The sequence below is a fragment of the Fukomys damarensis genome, unplaced genomic scaffold (genome assembly GCF_012274545.1).
Source record: "Fukomys damarensis isolate Sample0158 unplaced genomic scaffold, DMR_v1.0_HiC HiC_scaffold_24, whole genome shotgun sequence".
Classification (NCBI taxonomy): domain Eukaryota; kingdom Metazoa; phylum Chordata; class Mammalia; order Rodentia; family Bathyergidae; genus Fukomys; species Fukomys damarensis.
The window spans coordinates 31,701,438-31,719,434 of record NW_022900936.1 but is presented as its reverse complement, the minus strand read 5'-3'; the positions used below and the strand labels follow the sequence as shown (position 1 = coordinate 31,719,434).

The 17,997-nt window shown below is 32.3% G+C and overlaps 1 protein-coding gene across 1 annotated transcript in view; it reads left to right on the top strand.

The window, feature by feature from the left end:
- The window catches only part of Gbe1 (1,4-alpha-glucan branching enzyme 1), a 267,726-nt gene that overhangs the window by 244,572 nt on the left and 5,157 nt on the right, over positions 1–17,997 (top strand). The window contains exon 15 of the mRNA XM_010602875.3: positions 14,289–14,406. Within this exon, the coding sequence (XP_010601177.1) occupies positions 14,289–14,406 (118 nt within the window). The remainder of the gene's footprint in view (positions 1–14,288; positions 14,407–17,997) is intronic.

Genomic DNA, 17,997 nt, shown 5'->3' with positions numbered 1-17,997 from the left:
ATTAGAATACTTGATGCATGAACTTTTTTTTTCCTCATTGAGTTTATTGGTACATTTTAGGTTTTCAGTACAGTTACATTCATTATTGGGATCTTGCACCTTACATGACAGGTGTTGGTTCTCATTTTTCCCCTTGTCCCCGCCTTCCCTTCACTCCTCCTCCCTCCCCCTTTACAAACACTTTATTTCCATTTTTTCATTTTCTCATATTTTTTTCTTTTCCCTTGTTAGCTTTCTCCTACCCTTCCCATTTTTCCTACACCTTTAGCCCCTTTCTTCCTATTTCACATGGTCCATTATATCATTAGGATCTTATGTACTATTATAGTTTATTCACACCAGAGAAACTATTTGGTATTTATAATAAGATCTACCATCTGTTACAAACATACATGTCTTGCCCTTTGAAAGCACTTCATCTCACTTAACACTTTCCTTTCCATGGATATATGTACAGCACTCTCTAAATAAAATTTTCAGAATGGTTACTAACACATTTTTTGTGGGTCTCCATAGAAGTGAGCTATCTCTTCTCTGTCTCTCGCTCTCTCTCATTTTTTTTTTTTTTTTATACCAGGGATCGAACTCTGGACCTTGTGCTGTGAGACAGGTAGTGGAACCACTGAGCTAAATCCCCGGCCCAGCTTTCCTTTTTCTTAACATGTGTTTCCACCCTGCCATAAAGCTACTTAGCTCTTATTTCTGAGATGCTATTTGTATTTCAAACATTTTATGTTAAGTTTTCTAATTTAGAATCCTACAAGACCAAACTAAGTGATCAGTATTTTATTTAGATGTGAGAAATGGTACCTGGGTACCTTAGAAAGATTCTTAAAGTTAATAAATAAATAATCAATGGTTCTTTAATTAAATGATTAACAGTTAATCATTGTTTAATTAATTACTGTTTTTTTTTATTATTAAAGGACTCCTGAGCACATTTAGGCACTCTACCTAAAAGAAGAGTTTCTATTTTTGTACAGAAAACTGGAAAAATTAAGGCTATGAACCTCAGTTGTAACCATGTATAAGAATCAACTCTTAATTCTATAATGTTGCTCTCAGCCTAATGATGGGACAGTGCCCAGTGAATTCCTATTAATAAGAATTAATTTGCTAAATTAATTATAGCTCTTCTCTATAGCTATATTATAGTAACTATTGAATAAGCAAAGTGCTTAGTCATTATTAAAAATTAATATATAACTTAATGAAGTACAATCATATTACCTTTTATTGGCAATAAAATAAGTGTTTTATTTCAGGAACATTAATTAAAACAGAAAATCGGCTTATTTGGCCATAAAATTACAAACATTACTATGAATTTTTGCTGTATGAGCTCTTTATTATTTACAGAGATAGTCAATTTTCACTTTCCAGCCTTCATAATCAAGAGCTAATGTAAAATTAAAATATCAACAGACCTTTATCTGCTGGTAGCGTACTTCCCTAATCGTGAAACATTGTTTTCCACAGTTTTTGTCTTCCAAAAGTTCATGTAACTTCTGTGGCCTCCGGAAGTAGTAGGTATTTCCTAATCTTACATTTGTAAACATAGAAATGTGTTCTTTTCGCTAGGATAAGACTAAGAGGATAGGCTCTAGAATATAACCAGCTGAGGGTTCAAGTTCCGTTTTCATCAATTATTTGTGTTACAAATGTAGCTTCTTGTGCGTTGTTGATGTTTTCATCTGTAAAGCACCTACTCACTGATTTGTCAGATGAAGTTATATGCATTAAAAGTTTAGCAGTAGTGTTGCCAGTGTACAATGAGCTCCGCAAAATTTAGCTGCAATGGTCAATTCTACTGTCATCACCAGTGTTCTAAACAATTTTAATAATAAAAGGAAAGAGATAAATGAATGTGAAGTAGATACTGTTCTTCTCTGTTGCCTGCTTTCTCATCTTACTTCTTTTTTTATGTCCTGTTCTCAAGTCCACTACCTCACATTGGTTCCTTTTAGTCTTTTCACAGAACTAGAATTAAATATTTTTTTTCTGGTAAACACATTCCTCACTCTGGTAACATTTTCCCACTTTTTTTTTTTTTTTCTTATCGTCCCTTTTCTGTATGCTATAGCACTGCTTTGATTTTCTTTATTTTCTCCCAGTTCTTTATATTACATTTTTCACCCCTTGGATCCAAATCTAAATTTTTTCTTTCCTTAGTGTCTTGCATTAAAAAGCCACATATTTGGGCTGGGGATTTAGCTCAGTGGTTCTGCTGCCTGCCTTGAAAGCACTAAGACCCGAGTTCAATCCCCAGTACTAAAAAAAAAAAAAAACAAAACAAAACCCACATATTCTAATAGCTTCAACTCTTCATTCTGCAAACATTCTCTGAATATTAACCCCTCCAAACTTGGCCTTTGCCCTATTCACCAAGCAGGGTGCAATTTTGTAATATTTAATGAGGTCAGAAAATATGGGCAGTTTGAATTTTTGAGACTTAGAAGAACTGTAGTCTGACCTAATTCATCCCATTGAAATTAAACCCTGAGCGTCACTTAGGCAGGTGTCATTATAACCAGTAGATTCCTGTATTGAATAAACTTAATAACATTGTCATTTTATATTTTGTGTTATTACCTTATAAAAATTAATGAAAAGTTTGCAGTTTTTCATCATCTTTTATTGAAATAATTGGACTGGTGAGTGATTAAGCATAATTACTTGAATTAGGAAATTTATAAGCTTATTTTAAGAGATAAATTTAGGATTAGTATCAAATGTTGCATACTACTTCACAATGTAGGAATGCTTTCATTTACATTGACCATCTAAACCTCACATTATCTCAGTGATTTTGGTCAGGCAAGTATTCTTAATTTACATGTGAGGATAAGAAATATGCAGGTTTCATAAGATTTATAAGATTCCTGGTAAGTGAATAAACGTAATTTAAATTTAGCTTCTCAAAAATTCAGTACAGTTTTACATTAAGGAACCAGGTATTTCATCTTTTTTTTTTTTTTTGCTCTGTTATAATACCATTAATGTTCACGAAGCATGTTTCTTTGATTGTACAGTTTTGTTTTCTTTACTGCTGTTGTGAAAATTAATGGTCCCTTTGACTAAATATTATTTTCTGCAGTGCTTAACAATCTTTGTTTCTAACACTAAAAAGCACATATCAGTATGAGCAGAGAATTTTTTTCTAGCTTTCGTGAAGCATAAATGATAAATAGAAATTGTATATATTTAAGGTATGTAATGTGATATTTTGATATACAAATACATTATGAAATGGTTACTGTGATTAGGCTAATTCACATATTTACCTGAAATAGTTACCCTGTGTGTAGGGGGGTGATAACACTTAAGATGAACAGTCAGTAAATTTCAAATTTCATTGTTACTAACAGTGGCTGTACATTAGCTCTCCAGAACTGACTCATTTTATAAGGAAGTTTGTATATTTTTACCTAAAGCTCCCAGTTTTCCCTACCTTTTACTGCCCCCCACCTTATGGCAACCACTGTTTTACATTTTGTTTTGATATGTTTGATTTGTTTAGATTCTTCTACATATAAGTAGCATCATTTTGTATTTGTCTTTCTTTGTCTGGCTTATTTCACATAATATGATATCGCCTGGGTGTATTTATAGGTGTTATTGCAAATATTTCCTTTGTTGTTAACATCAAAATCCATTGTGTGTAAATATTGTATTGTTATCCATTCATCCATTGTTGAGTATTTAGATTGTTTCTTCTCTATTCTGGATAAGGGTCACAGCAAACATAGGAATGAGTCCAAATACCTCTTCAAAATGCTGGTTTCATTTTCTTTAAATCCAGAAGTGGATTGCTGAATCATGGTAGTTTCTTTTCTTCAGTTTTTGAGGCTATTGCAAATTCTTTTCCATAGGATCTGTTCACTTTGCTTCCCACTTTGCTTGTGATGTCATTGACATGTTGGTAACAGCCGTCCTGACATAAATGAGGTGACATCTCTTTGGGGTTTTTATTTGCATTTCTCTGATAATTAATGATCCCGAGCACCTTTTCATACACCTGTTGGCTATTTGTATGTATTATTTGGGGAAAAGAATCTCTGTTTAAGGTTTTTTTACCCTTTTTTTTAGAATTGGGTTATTTGATTTTTTGTTGTTATTTAGTTTTGTATGTTTCTTACATATTTTGAATGCTAGACATGAAGGTCATTTAGAGTTGATTTTTGTTACGTGTATAAGATAAAGGTCTCATTTCATTTTTTTTCATGTCAATATCCAGTTTTCCCAACATGAGCCTCTCATTTCCCCATTCTTTGTTGTTTCTTGGTGTCTTTTACAAACATAAATACACTTTATATGTTTGATATATTTCTGGGCTTCATAATCTGTTCAATTGGCTTATATATTTTTTACTGTGCCATACTGTTTTGATCAATATAACTTTATAATATACTTTGAAATAAGGTAGTGTGATGCTTCCAAGCTTTGTTCCTCTTTCACAAGATGACTTGATTATTCCAGTTCGTGTGTGTGTATGTGTGTGTATGTGTGTGTGTGTCTGTGTGGTTTTATACACATTTTAGATTTATTTAGTATTTCTATGAAGAATACCTGTAGAATTTTGATAGGGAATACATTGAGTCCATAGATTATTTACTTTACATACTATGGACATTTAATAGTGTTAATTCCTCAATCATTGGGAGGGGATATATTTTTCTTTTGTTTTCTTCAATTTATTTTATCAGTACTTTTATGATTTTTCAATTACCATAAATTTTACCTCCATAGCTAAATTATTCTAATTTTACCATATATATTTTCTCTAAGCTTAATAACCACAAAGTAAAAATATATACTTGATTCACAAAAGTAAATGAGAAAATAAAAGCTTTCTCTGAGAACATGAACAGGATAAGGATGCCAACTCTCCCCAGGTGTATTCAGTACAATACTAGAAGCTAAGTTAATGACAAGTAAAAAAAAAAATGAAAGGCATCAAAATTGGAAAGAAAGAAGTAAACTTATCAGTGTTTGCAGATGGTATGATCTTGTACATAGAAAAGCCTAAATAGTACACATGTGCATTTGTGCACATGCACGTATGCACACACACACACACACAAAACCTAGAACTAGTTCAGTAAAGTTTCAGTATGAAAAATCATAAAAAACTTAGTTCATTTATGTACATTCTTGATGTACAATCTGAAAAAAACATTGAGAAAATCTATTCACAGAAGAGTCAAAAAGAATTAATTACTTCAGAATAAGTGAATTATTTGTAAACAAATATACTCACTTTAAAATGTTGTAACTTTTTTAGGAAAAAAGATGTTTACTCAAAATTTTTTTTTATCAAACCTAAATATATTTCCCCCTCAAATACTGCTGCAAAAGTGTCAAGATAGACACAAGATATTAGAGTAGATAAGGTTATTTTGGATTAAATTTCCTATAGAGCAGAGGAAATATATTTTATGAAGAGATAAAGGATAATTCTCATTTCTTCAGCTTGCTTGATAAACCATTGCTTATGTTCTTTCTTGAATAGTGGAAGGTGAAAAAATGCATGCTATCTACATATTGCTGGTGTGTGTTTACTAAATAGAAGCCCTAATTTGTTGTAGCTCCCCATAGTAGATACATTCTTAGATTAGGAACATTTGAAAAATATTATCCATAATTTTATTTTCTTACCTTAATAATTTCCAATTTAGGGAATTTGTTGTTGTTGATGTTATGTTTGGTTGCTGCCTCAAATGATTTATCTAAGAGATTTATATCATCTTCCTGGATTTATATAAATCTCTTACAACCATAAGAGTATTACAACTTGGAAATTTATTGAAAACTGGATTATCTACAAGACTCATGTTTGGAAAGTATTTATGAAAATCAACTAATAAATGATTCTGTGTATAATTAGATTAAAATATTTCAGAATATATTGCTCACTGGAATTATGAAAATCATCTCTGCTTGACAAACTTTGTAAAAACTTACTGATTTCATTTTGAATGGTGTAAGTGTTCATTTTGCAGAAATAAGTTGTCTTTACCTTATTTTTATTTCTTTTACTGTTTCAATGTCGTAGGATTAAAATGGTTGCTGTAGGGCCAGGGATTTGGCTCAGTGGTTCTGCTGCCTGCGTCCCAAGAGCAAGGACCCGCGTTCAATCCCTGGTACCAGGAAAAAAAAAAAAAATTTTGCTGTAGACATGATTACAAGTTACTATGTTAGATTTTTTTTTTTATACCCCTGGGTGTTTTATTAGCCCTAATAAGTGTGTTCAAAGTTCTCTCACTATTAAGTATTTGCTTTGATTTTTTTTTCTTGGAATGAGTGACTGATAGAAGTATGGGCTGTGGGAACGATGCTTGTGAGCATGCGCAGATATACCACGGCAGTAACCTGACTTTGCATGTCATCCACAGGAAGCGGTTCAGCCTGTTCATTCAGCTTCCTAAAACAGTGAGGTCACTCTGTTTATTTATTTATTTATATATTTATTCGTAAGGATACTAAATTTATTCCAGGATACTGCCAGGATACTATATTCGTAAAATTAAGTAAGACAGAGGAATGAACATTAACTATTTGTTACTTCTAATCATAAAGTAAAAGAATATTTTTGTTGCCATGGCTAAAGTAACCAGAAAATCTTAGTATTATATACTTTACATACAATCTTTAAGTGGCAGATGCTAAGTGATATAATGATAGAAAATACTATATGTTAGGGCATACTCTGGCTCTGCTTAATTATCAGACTATGATTTTGACAATCTACTTTGATATTGTATGCTTAAATTTAATTATTTGTATAGAGAAAGCCAAAGAGTCAAGTTGATAATGAGGTCTTTGAGTTTGTGCTGTCTTTAATAAATTTGTAATCATTTATCCATGTCAAACATTATATAAAATGTCCATCTCCAAGGCTTATACAAATCAATTATTAAATTGAGAATTAATTAATTCAAACTGACATGCATTTGTTTAACTATTGTGAATTATCAAAAGAGGTTATCTTTCTTATTATAAATACTTTATTATAAAGGGATCTAATTGTAATGGTTCCAAAATCTTTTAAAATGTCTTCAGTGAAACGTTACAGGTAATAAAATGGGGATATGTTAGAAGATATATGTGTACAGTTCTGAAATGTTAACTCTTTAAAATAAGGGGAAAAAAGTCATGGTTGGTCTTTTAGGCCCAGAGCTGTGTTAAATTATTTCTTAAAAATTAATAAAAACACAATTAAAAATCAAAACTCAAGGAGACTTCGAGAGAAAATAAAGACTGTACACTCAAGTGTTTAAGTTGCCAATCAAGGTTACAGATGGCAGGAAAACATTAAAACTCTTATTGAAACTGTATTTTAAAGAGACAGACAGCAAAATGTAATAAATTTACTATCTGCTAAAAGTTGATATTGATAAAAAATGAGAGCAGGTCAACTAGAGTGTGGAGGAAGGGCTGTTTAGTTTTTATTGTGGGTGATCAGGATAAGCGTCACTAAAAAGTCTCAACATTTCTCAGAACTTTGAGGAGCATTTACCTTTAAAAACAAGTCCTTAAAGTTATTTAGTGTTCAAAGGATTCTATATATGATCTCATTAAACTTTAATGTAAAAAAATTAAAACCACCAGATTCTAGGGAGGACAAAGACATGAGGAATAGAGAATAGAAATAAAAATCCATAAAGGAATGAGAAGGCAAGTTAAGTGTCAAAAGTAAGATGATGAATAATTAAACCCACTTTTGTATTTTTCATCTTTCACAGCAGTTTAAATGCTCCAGGGTCAATAATAACAATAGCCACAGTAGATAATAATTTTGCAATTTTCTAGATACTGTGTTAGGTACTCATTGTAGATTGCTTCAGCTAGTCCCTGCAGCAACTCTGTTACTTCATCGGCAAAGGAGAAACTTAGCCTTAAGGAAGTGAAGTATTTTGCTGAGAGACACAGTTGGTTTTTGACAGAACAGGGAGTAGAATGCAGTTTTGGAATCCCGATGTCCACAGAGAGACCCACTTTACTTTAGTATTTTAGAATTCCATCTCCTACCTCTGTCTACATGAAATAGTTCAGATGATGCTTCTTTCTGCTTATGATTGTCTTTTTTCAGACTTTAAAGTTCCCGGTTATTTTACCATTTACATGTGTTTCATTTGACTCCATGTCAGGGTGTCTTGCAGTTAGTTTTATTTTTTCAGGGGGAGGGCATTTCTTTATAGCCTAAATCAAAATTATTTTGAGTTCAAAAGCACAGTGTTTCTATTTTAATAACAAAGTTTGTGGTTAAAGGTAAATAAAAATCTGTTATTTTTTTCTTTGATGTTCTAAATAATTATTTCTTGCTTCATGAGAAAATTTAATTTATAAGTTAAATTGAATAATCCTTAATAACATAGAGAAGGAGCAAATTTTTAGGGGAGGGTTGGGGTAAAAATATGGGCACAGTTTTTCATTTTTCTTCTTTTGTGAGTTACTAGGAAAGACTGAGTTGTGAAACTTATGTTATATAATTTTCTAGGATAAAGAAAAGCTCCTATGTAGCCAGAAATATTCTGTAAAATAATTAGAATAATTTGCCAATTTGCCTAGAGAAATATGTCATACTTGGTATTTTGTATTATCATTCAATTTACTATTTACTGATGTATGTCATTAAGCATTCCTAAGAATAAACTAATAATTTGCATGAAAATGCATTTCAAACAGCATAGCATCCATTAATTAACATGGTAGATAATGACATTTGAGCTCCTCTCCTCTGAGCTTGTTTTATTGTTATTCTGTCATTGTATAGTTTCTAAAAAAAATTATAGGTAAGGCATCGAACTTGCAGGGATTGGAGTTTATTTTGTAGTCTAAAATCAGAAACCTTTTGTTGATGAAATAAGCACATCCTAGCCTATAATAGAAGTATGCTTCTCTTTTGCACTTAATTAAAATGTGTGGTTGTCATTTAAGTTTTTAATGAACGAACTGTTCAGAGACTTGAATGCATATGTAGCTCATGCATGAAGATGTTGCTTTTTTCAAGGACTTCAAAATTAGGAATAAAAAAACCTTCCCCTTCTGACATTGCTTTTGGCATTTATTATATTATAAAATATATTTATTTTCGTATTTTTAAACTTTTATTTTATGAATTGTATAATATTAGGCATTCTTTAAAGTCAGGTAAAATTCTCAATGGGTGTTTCCCATCAAATAATATAATCATAAATGCCACATTCTGATAACTTTTTAAATTAGCTAAAATATTAAAACACCTTTCCAGTGACGAAGTAAGTTTAATGTATATTCTAAGCTACACAAATGTAAAAATTCCTAAATTAGGTACATTTTCAAACATACTAATTGATATACGCATTTATAAAGTACCCAGCAACACATCACAGACATTTGCCATTCTAGCATTGGGAAAGAGACCAAAGAGTGCAACTAAAAGCCCCTTCAACTTTGGAACAATAAATTAGGCATAATCTAACTTTATTTATAAAACTAAGGGATAGATCTGTTTGATATGCTGTGTAGCTGTAACCCTCAGTTTTGTGGATTACAGCTGGCAATAAATAAAATTCAGTTTATTAAACATAAAAAAGAAAGGATTATGGGAGAGCACTGCAGAAAGCCCTGTCCTGGGTTGACACTGTCAGACTATTAAAATGTAAGATTGTCCTTGGTTTCCAGTACCAGTTCTTACCTTACCCATCTTTTGTCCCCAGTTACTTCATTTACAACACTCAGAGCTTTGAAGCTAATGTTTCCTACCTCTGGTATAGATTCTATTGCCTGTCATCCCTTAACTCCCAGAAGTTATTGTAATTGTGATATAATGAATAGGTTAATAAAAGAATTAGAAATAAAAGTAGCATATGATAAGTTCATATTCTAAGTATCTATCTTTTTCACATTTTAGCATATGTTCAATGGTATGTTTCTTACAATGATTAACACAATAGTAATATTTTTCTCTCTGTTGGATATATGTGAAACAGTTCACCATAAAATTGATGCTACCTTAATTTATAGGGTATATATGAAGTATCACCTTTACTATCTTTATGGCCATCCGCCACTCAGTTTGAGACCTCAGGGGTTATACCTTAGAATGATTTACTTAGCTTCATCAGTAAGAGTGAATTTAGTGCAGAATGATATAAATGATAGTACTTCTTATATCCAAAATCCTTATACTTTGAACAGACACTTTATCAAATGGCTGAGCAAACACAGCAGCTTTTGAAGTATTTGAAGAGCTATTGAATTTGAGTCTTCATGCCTTCACTGTTCTTTAATCTTATTAGTACAGGCCTCCTTCAGAACATGTCTCTCCCTTGGTTCAAATTTAAGGACGTAGATTATAAAATAATGCTTAGAACTTCTTATCTACTTCAACCTGTTGATACATATATCAAATACTTAGGAAGCTCTTGAATTTTGAATAAGATATCATAATATTTTTAAATGATATCTAAATTGATAGGAACCTATTTGATCGCCTTTTTTAAAAAAGAGAAAATCACTGTTAAAACTTTCTCTCCCACTATATTTTTCCAAATGGAGCAAGGAAAATCTTTTGATTCAGCATTTTATATTCACCAGTCATATGATCAGATGGATCAAATGAATAATAAATGGATCTAAAATAAATGTAGTAAACCTCAACTAGCCCAACTCCAAAAGGAATGTAAGGAATAACAATATTTTAAATTTAATTGTGATAATAATTTAGCTAGATATCACTTTATCTGATTTTCTTCTTTGTATTCTTAAGTGGTTGGGCTCATTCTGGCCTATTTATGCTTCGCAGCTCAACTTCATATTTAGATAAGAAACTGCACATGAAAACATTGCCTGATTCTTGGTATAAAACAGGTGGCTACTCGTCCAGAGGAGGGTAGTCAGGTCTACATTAGGCCTGTGTGTGCATCTCAGCCTGACCACTTACTGTAACTAGTTGTCTGTCTGGGGCACAGCTATCCTTCCCTTCCATTTCTGATTTCCCAAAATGACCATCAGTTTCCTTACTTTTAAGTGCTATCACGTCTCAAACATTGATCGGTTCATGGTTCTCTATATTGCTATTGTAGTTTAGCCATACTTACTATTCTTGGATTGTTGTTAGACTTCTCATTGTTTTCCCTGCTCTTTTTACTTTGCTTCTGAACTCTGAATTTTCTTGAGAGTTGTCATATCCTTTCTCATGAACTTTTAACATTGTCGTACTTAATTATTAAGCCAACTCTAGCCTTCAAAATGCTTTACATATAGATTTCCAATCCTACTGTTTTTCTCTTACCTCTCTCATCACATATCCCTTTTTGCTCTATTTATATACATTGTAAGTTGCATATAAACTAAGACAATATCTTAGTCATTTTTCTATCTTATGCAGTACATTGCACATTGTATGTGCTTAGGAAGTGAAGAGGAAAAATAATTTATTATACTTTATCTTTTAATATAAACAATTAGTATATGAAATTTGACCCTTGTCGGTGAGTCAGTGTTATCCTTAATATCAACTTCAAACATTTATTGAGAACCTCTTATGAGAAGACACTCTGCTAGGCAGGAGTAGATAGTCATTAACAGTGACAGCCTATTGAGGGTCCTGCTAAATTAGCTCTACAAGATATATAATGTGGAAAACATACTAAGGGGTTAATTGAAATAAGTATAAATTGTCTCTGGGTTCTATTTTCTGATTTATATTCTTCAATGGAAGAAGGAAGACGTAGGTTTTTTGGTGTATACTGATATGATTGTGTGTGTGTGTGTGTGTGTCTATGTGTAGGCATCTACCACACACACACACACACACACACACACACACACGAGCGACAGAGACAGAAAGCTAAATGAGAGAACACACAAAACAAAGTCAGTTGTTCTAATAATCTCTTTTAAAATGTTTGCTCTAATTCTAAGCAGTAGTCTTTAAAAGGTGTAGTTTCCAAAAAAAATTTTAAAAATATATATATATAAATAAAAGGTGTAGTTTCCTGATAAACTTGAATAATGTGTAGCAGGAATGTACAACTGCAAAGCTCTTTCTTAGCTATTATCTGTAATCTGGTGTTTTACTCTGTAGAAATTTCTGATTTTAAAGGTTGCATTTTCTAAAGGAAGCTATTGTGTTCTGTGGATAGCATGGTCACAGACCTGGGTAATTTCAGAAGTGGACATGACAGAATCTTTTCTTTAAATTATAGATTAGAAAAAATATGTCTAAACTGATGTTTTGAAACTTTCTTTGTGACTTTCATAAGCTGTTTTTTATGGCTACAAATGATATATATTAAGTAAGTCGATTCTAGCTATTTTCAATTTGATGATCCCTTTGTATGCTTAAAGAAATAGAGCCTCTTATGGCAATTGCTGTTTCAATGTTCTTTGATTTAAAAAATATATAGACAAAACTTACCATTAAATTGTAACTTTTCATGAATCAGCACTTTCATTTTAAAAAGTACAGTTTTCAAAATATAGTTTTCAATGTGTTTTTGCATAATTTATTTTTGGATAATGTGTAATGTATATGTAGATTCCCTATCTCTTATAATAATACAATTATGTCCTTAATAATAACCTGATAACTACCATTCAGTGATTTTTATGCCACAAGTTGAAAAGTGGTGCTTTTGAAGATATGCTTGCCTTGTTTAGCCACTGTTCTAAAAAAAAAATCTATGTTTTAGCCAATAATTTATTAGTTATAACTTTATTCAATACTTGCAAAGATGTATTCTAGGACATTAGTCTCAAAACTGTACTATTTTGTTTGTGAAGATTAAACCAAGTACCTAATGAACTAGAATGAAGGACAAAAGGAAGTTTTTGTTGTAAAGGTTCTTTTCATCCTAAAATGCTTTATTTACTTTGCCTCCAAATATTTCCACCTTTCATGTTTTGCCATTAATGCATTAGTAGGCTTAAATCATTTTAACTATAGTGAATGACTTAAGAATGTGCTTAAGCCTAATAATCATTTGCATCTCTCTCCATCCTTCTCTTTCCCCCTCACTACCTCTTTTTAAACACTAATATTACAATTATCAGCTTCAATTTGAGCCAAGGCAGGCTAAAATAGATTGACTGAGACGGAGCCACTACTTCCAACAAAGTCCCTGTGGTTTATGCATCTGGATCTCTGACCCAGACAAGTTTCCAAAAGATGAAAATGAGGATTCATTGTTCATTTCTTATATGTACTATTATTGTGATAATTATGCTTTAATGAAAATATGTCATCATTTCTGAGATTAAAAATTTGTGTACCAGGGCTGGTGGATGTAGCTTTAATGAAAGAGTCCTTACCTAGGATGCATGCAGTATTAATTCATATCCCAGTAGCTATATAAATAAAATAATTTGCATTGAGTACAATTCCTAGACATTTTGAACATAATCAATTTCATCAGAAGAGCAACTTTTATGATTTTGTTCTAAATAGTATTAACAAGCTTAATAACTCCCTATGAAAAATTAGATGTTATGGCTGGGGATGTAGCTCAGTAGTGCTTGCCTAGCATCTGTGACCCTTCACTACACAACAAAATGAGCCTTCAGTATTAAATTGTAGCAGACCGTATGCTAGCCACATGATGACCTGTGACATGAAGTGTGCTTAACTAGTCATGCTGTACGTAATTAGGAGGAGTATGCTGTCCCTAACTATGGCATGAGCAGAGAACACAGGTGCTTCCCTCTTCAGGCCATAAACTTGTTTGCTTCTGTGTGCCTCACTATGATAATCAGGATCAAGAAAACTGAAATGAATTCAAAGATGAGGAAGGAGTAAAAAACTCTTAATCAATGAGGAATGATCACAAGTCCATTTAGTGTGCATTTCCATTTAGTGTACATCTCATAGTATATTTAAAGGACAGGTGGAGCTCGCATAGCTATTGTTAAGTGTTTCAAAGGTTAGTATTTATTAAATTTATTCTTTATAGCTTTTCTAGGTAGAAATAGTCCCAAGGAGTCAAATTTCTCTTCAATATGGAGAAGGACCTAACTAGTGGTTTAAGAGAAAAGAAAATTTGATATTAATAGAGATTCAGTCCTGGGCTGGATGACACAGGATGAACATTAATAAAGTGTAACAAGAATCTCACAGGTTCATGAACTCCTGAGCCTGCAAAGGACCTTTCAAACATAAGAATGTCCACAGTATTAGATATGAAACAAGTGTGTAGCACAAGTCATGATTTAACAACATCAGAGTACTCACTTTTAAATTGCTCTCTCAGAGTTTAATGTCTCCTTCAACTGCTAAGCTGTTGTGAATTCCTTAAGAGCTGTACATACAAAATTGTGCTAGACTCAGATGCAGCAGAGTATGGAGGACACCAGAGACTGGACCACAAAACAGATTTCTTTTCTGAGCCTTTTGAGCATAATGGGCGTCACTATTCTCTTTTGGTAAGTAAGGCTCTTAAGATCCTTTCATTCTGTTTTAATTTTAATTCTGTTTTAATCCCTTATTTTTGTAGTCACATTTTTGTTCAAAGAAATATCTTTTCAAGTAGCAACATGAGAAATAAAAGGAAGAGAATAGAAAAAGGACACTACATTTGAAACCAGGTATAATGTGCTGTGCTGAAACAAATTGGGCATTTGAAAATGTAATAATAAATTTATCTGAGGACAATTGGGGAGGAAATTTGAGTATTAATAGGAACATACATTATTTCTTAGGAAAAGACAAGAAGGTATTTTTAAAATTTTTTTCAGATATGAAAATTTCTGTCCTTGCAATAATTTATTTCTTGTTCTTGCTTTCTTTGTAATAATTTACACTAAGAAGTCTTCTATGTTACGACTTTCTAACAAAATTTAATTTAAAACACCTTAAAGGAATCAATAAAATGTATTTTTTTCTTTTCATCTAGTAAATTGAAGGCTGAGTTTATTTTAGTTTTAAATTTCACTAGTTATATTACTAAGGAAAGCTTTTTATCCTGATTTTTACTCTGTGGTTTTGACATAAATAATAGAATATTGTTTTACAGAATTATATTTAAATTATTCTAAAGCCACCAAATTTAGCAATTTTAGACTGGGGGAATTCTTTCTTTCATTTATGGTGTTATAGTATATAAGTCCACATCTACATTACACTATCTCCGTTTTTTCTTCGTCTGGCTGTTTATATGGCTGTCTCTCACTCTCTCCATCTGTCTCTTTATCCCAGACCTGCACACCCCGCCTTTTAGATAAAGATATACTTCACATCCATTTCCTCAGGAAGAAGTTATCTAAGAAATATTGGGATTTATCATTGCTGTTAAAGCTCTAAATTTGACAAATTATTTCACTTTTCAAAAATTTAGATACAAATTAAGCATAAGAATATATATTATGATGCTCCTGAACCTTTTGTTTTCCTACTATTTTTAAAAATCTTATAGTGGCACTTATGGGTCAGCTGCAGTGTTGTACACAGAATTGATTTGCCATAAAATAAATGACAACAGAGCATTTCAAAGATTAAGTTGTCGAGTTCAATCCCCGGTACCAAAAAAAAAAGCAAAGATTAAGTTGTTTGGTCATAGGCTATTAGGAAAGTGCAGTGACCACAGCAGAGTTCGGTATTACTCTGAATGTATGTGTGTACATATGGGCATGTATTGATGATGACATTTTTATAGTTTTAGATACATGCAAAGGTGCGTGCTTATTTTTAAAAGAGATCGATCTCAAAGGTGCTCTGAATCTTTCTCCAAAGAATTATTGTTATAGTTTATCAGAATATTCAATTTTGACATGTAAGATTGATAGAAAAAGTAGTAAGGAAATTACCTTTAAACTCTAAACAAAAGGCTTAAAGGCATTAGAAAAGACGTTCAGCTCACAAAGAGGAATTATGGAGGATCAGCAGTAAGACTGAACTTTAAAACACTGAACTAAACTGAAAGGGGCTTTAAAGGTTTAGCCAAATTTATGTCGTCAACTTTCCTGAATGTTCATGAAGCCCAACAAATTTCAATTACAGATGAGGTCCTGATGCTATGGTGAAAGGATCACAACATGTCATGCCAGAGGCCTGGCTTATACTGCCCTGTCTGTCATTTACTGTCTTTGAAAACTTCGATAAAATATCAGTTGTGTGCCTCAGTTGCAAAATAAAGATTAAGCACAACATCCTCCTGAATGCAAGAGATTCTCAGAAAACATAAATTCAGGAACATGGCCAACCTTTTTGGAAAATGTAAAATGTTACTGCTTGTATATGTAAAAGTTAATATTGCTGTGGCTATTTAGATACTTTAAACACTGGAAGCAAGATACTAAATGCTTTGAGGGTACATGGTTAGAAATACCTTCTCTCAACTTTGAGAAAATTTTAATCTTAGATAGGCTCACAGTTTCTGTGGTTGAACAGAAAATAGCATCCTTTTGATTTTGTGGTAGCAAAACTATTCTGCCATAATTAAAACAATCAACTAACCAGTGGCAGCAGCAGTCGGGAGATTACTTTCTGAGCTCTAATTGAATTGATCTCACAAACATGGAATGTGTAGTTCTAAATTAGTAGGTAGAATGAGGAATATCTCCTAAGTCTCAATAACATGTAGAGGAATACAACACCGCAAGCACAGAGTAAATACAAAAGAGCTTAACCACTGCTGCTAATAGAATTCTGATCCAACTCAGCCAGGAAGATTAGAGGTGGCCTTGTCTTTCCAGAAGCAGCATCTTGTTTTCAATGACTACAGGTGCTTCAAGAATTGCTCATTTAAATAAGTCTTTAGGCCCCAGATGAAATGCTCACTAGCTTTAATATCAGTGGAAGGGATCCCTAATGAACCAGTAAAATAAGAAAACAGGTTTCCTTCTTGCTAGAATATTCCTGCAAAGAGCCAAAGGGAGGAAAAATCACATGAACAAGTGGCTATTACAAGAATGCCTTATAATGAAACTCCTTATTAAATTGAATTCATATATGTTAGAATCCAATCAAATTCTTGAACATGACCCAAAGTGCTAAAGGTCTCATATCTCTATCAGTGAAATCGAGCCTGCCTTCCACACTCCTAGAATAAAGGGAGGAAAGGAAGACAAATAAAACTTTTACCTCTTCTATTAAATTTCTACCCATGATAACTAATACACAGCATTTTCTGAAGTTTAATTTGCAAGCTCAATAATCCAAAGGATCTGCTGAAGAGGTGTCAAATCTCTTTTCAAAGATAGCAACAAACAGAGCTTGAAGGAATCTTAAAATAGCCATCTGTGCTGCAGTATCAGCAGGTAGAGCCCTAGCATTGTCTCTGAGCTCCTTCAATAGAAAACATGCAGCCAGGGGATAACTGCTCACTTGCATCCATTGGAGCACTTTTACTAAAGTTAGAGTGCCTCACAAATGCCAAGAAGTGGTAGGGCAGGACTTCTCTATTTTGCTTTATTGGCAGTTACTGGAAACTTCATTTTAGCATAATCATTTCCTTTTATTTTGGCTCCTGATAAAGAAACCGAAATGTTAAATCGTATGTTAATTTGTGCATGTAGGGTGTGAAGGCTTCCTTTCTCTGGTTCAAATTCTATGGCACAAATGGAAAGCAAGAGATTATTGAGACTTAAATGAATTAGATTTCTTTATAGCAATTGAAGCAATTTCAGTAATAAAAATATGAATAAAGCAATAGATTTAGCATTAGTAACTTTGCCAGTTAAGGTCCCTATCGATAAGAGACATATTTATTCACATCTAAATTTGGAGATTCAAAAGTAGATTTTTAGTTTAAATAGAGGATTTGGCATAGTTCCATCTTTTATTGTCCCTCAGCTTTACATTTGAAAATACCATTTAACAGTTGGGATATGTCTTTATCTCTAACCAAGTTACAAAAATGTTTAATTTTTTTAATTTTTAATTGAAAAGTTCTCAATTCTTCAAGTTTTCTTATGTTTCTAAATTAGATGAGGTAAAACATATTTCTACATAGATTAGTGTCACTTTCCCCCAACACAAAGTAAGGAGTTAGAATTTTTTTCTACAAAATTTTTGGT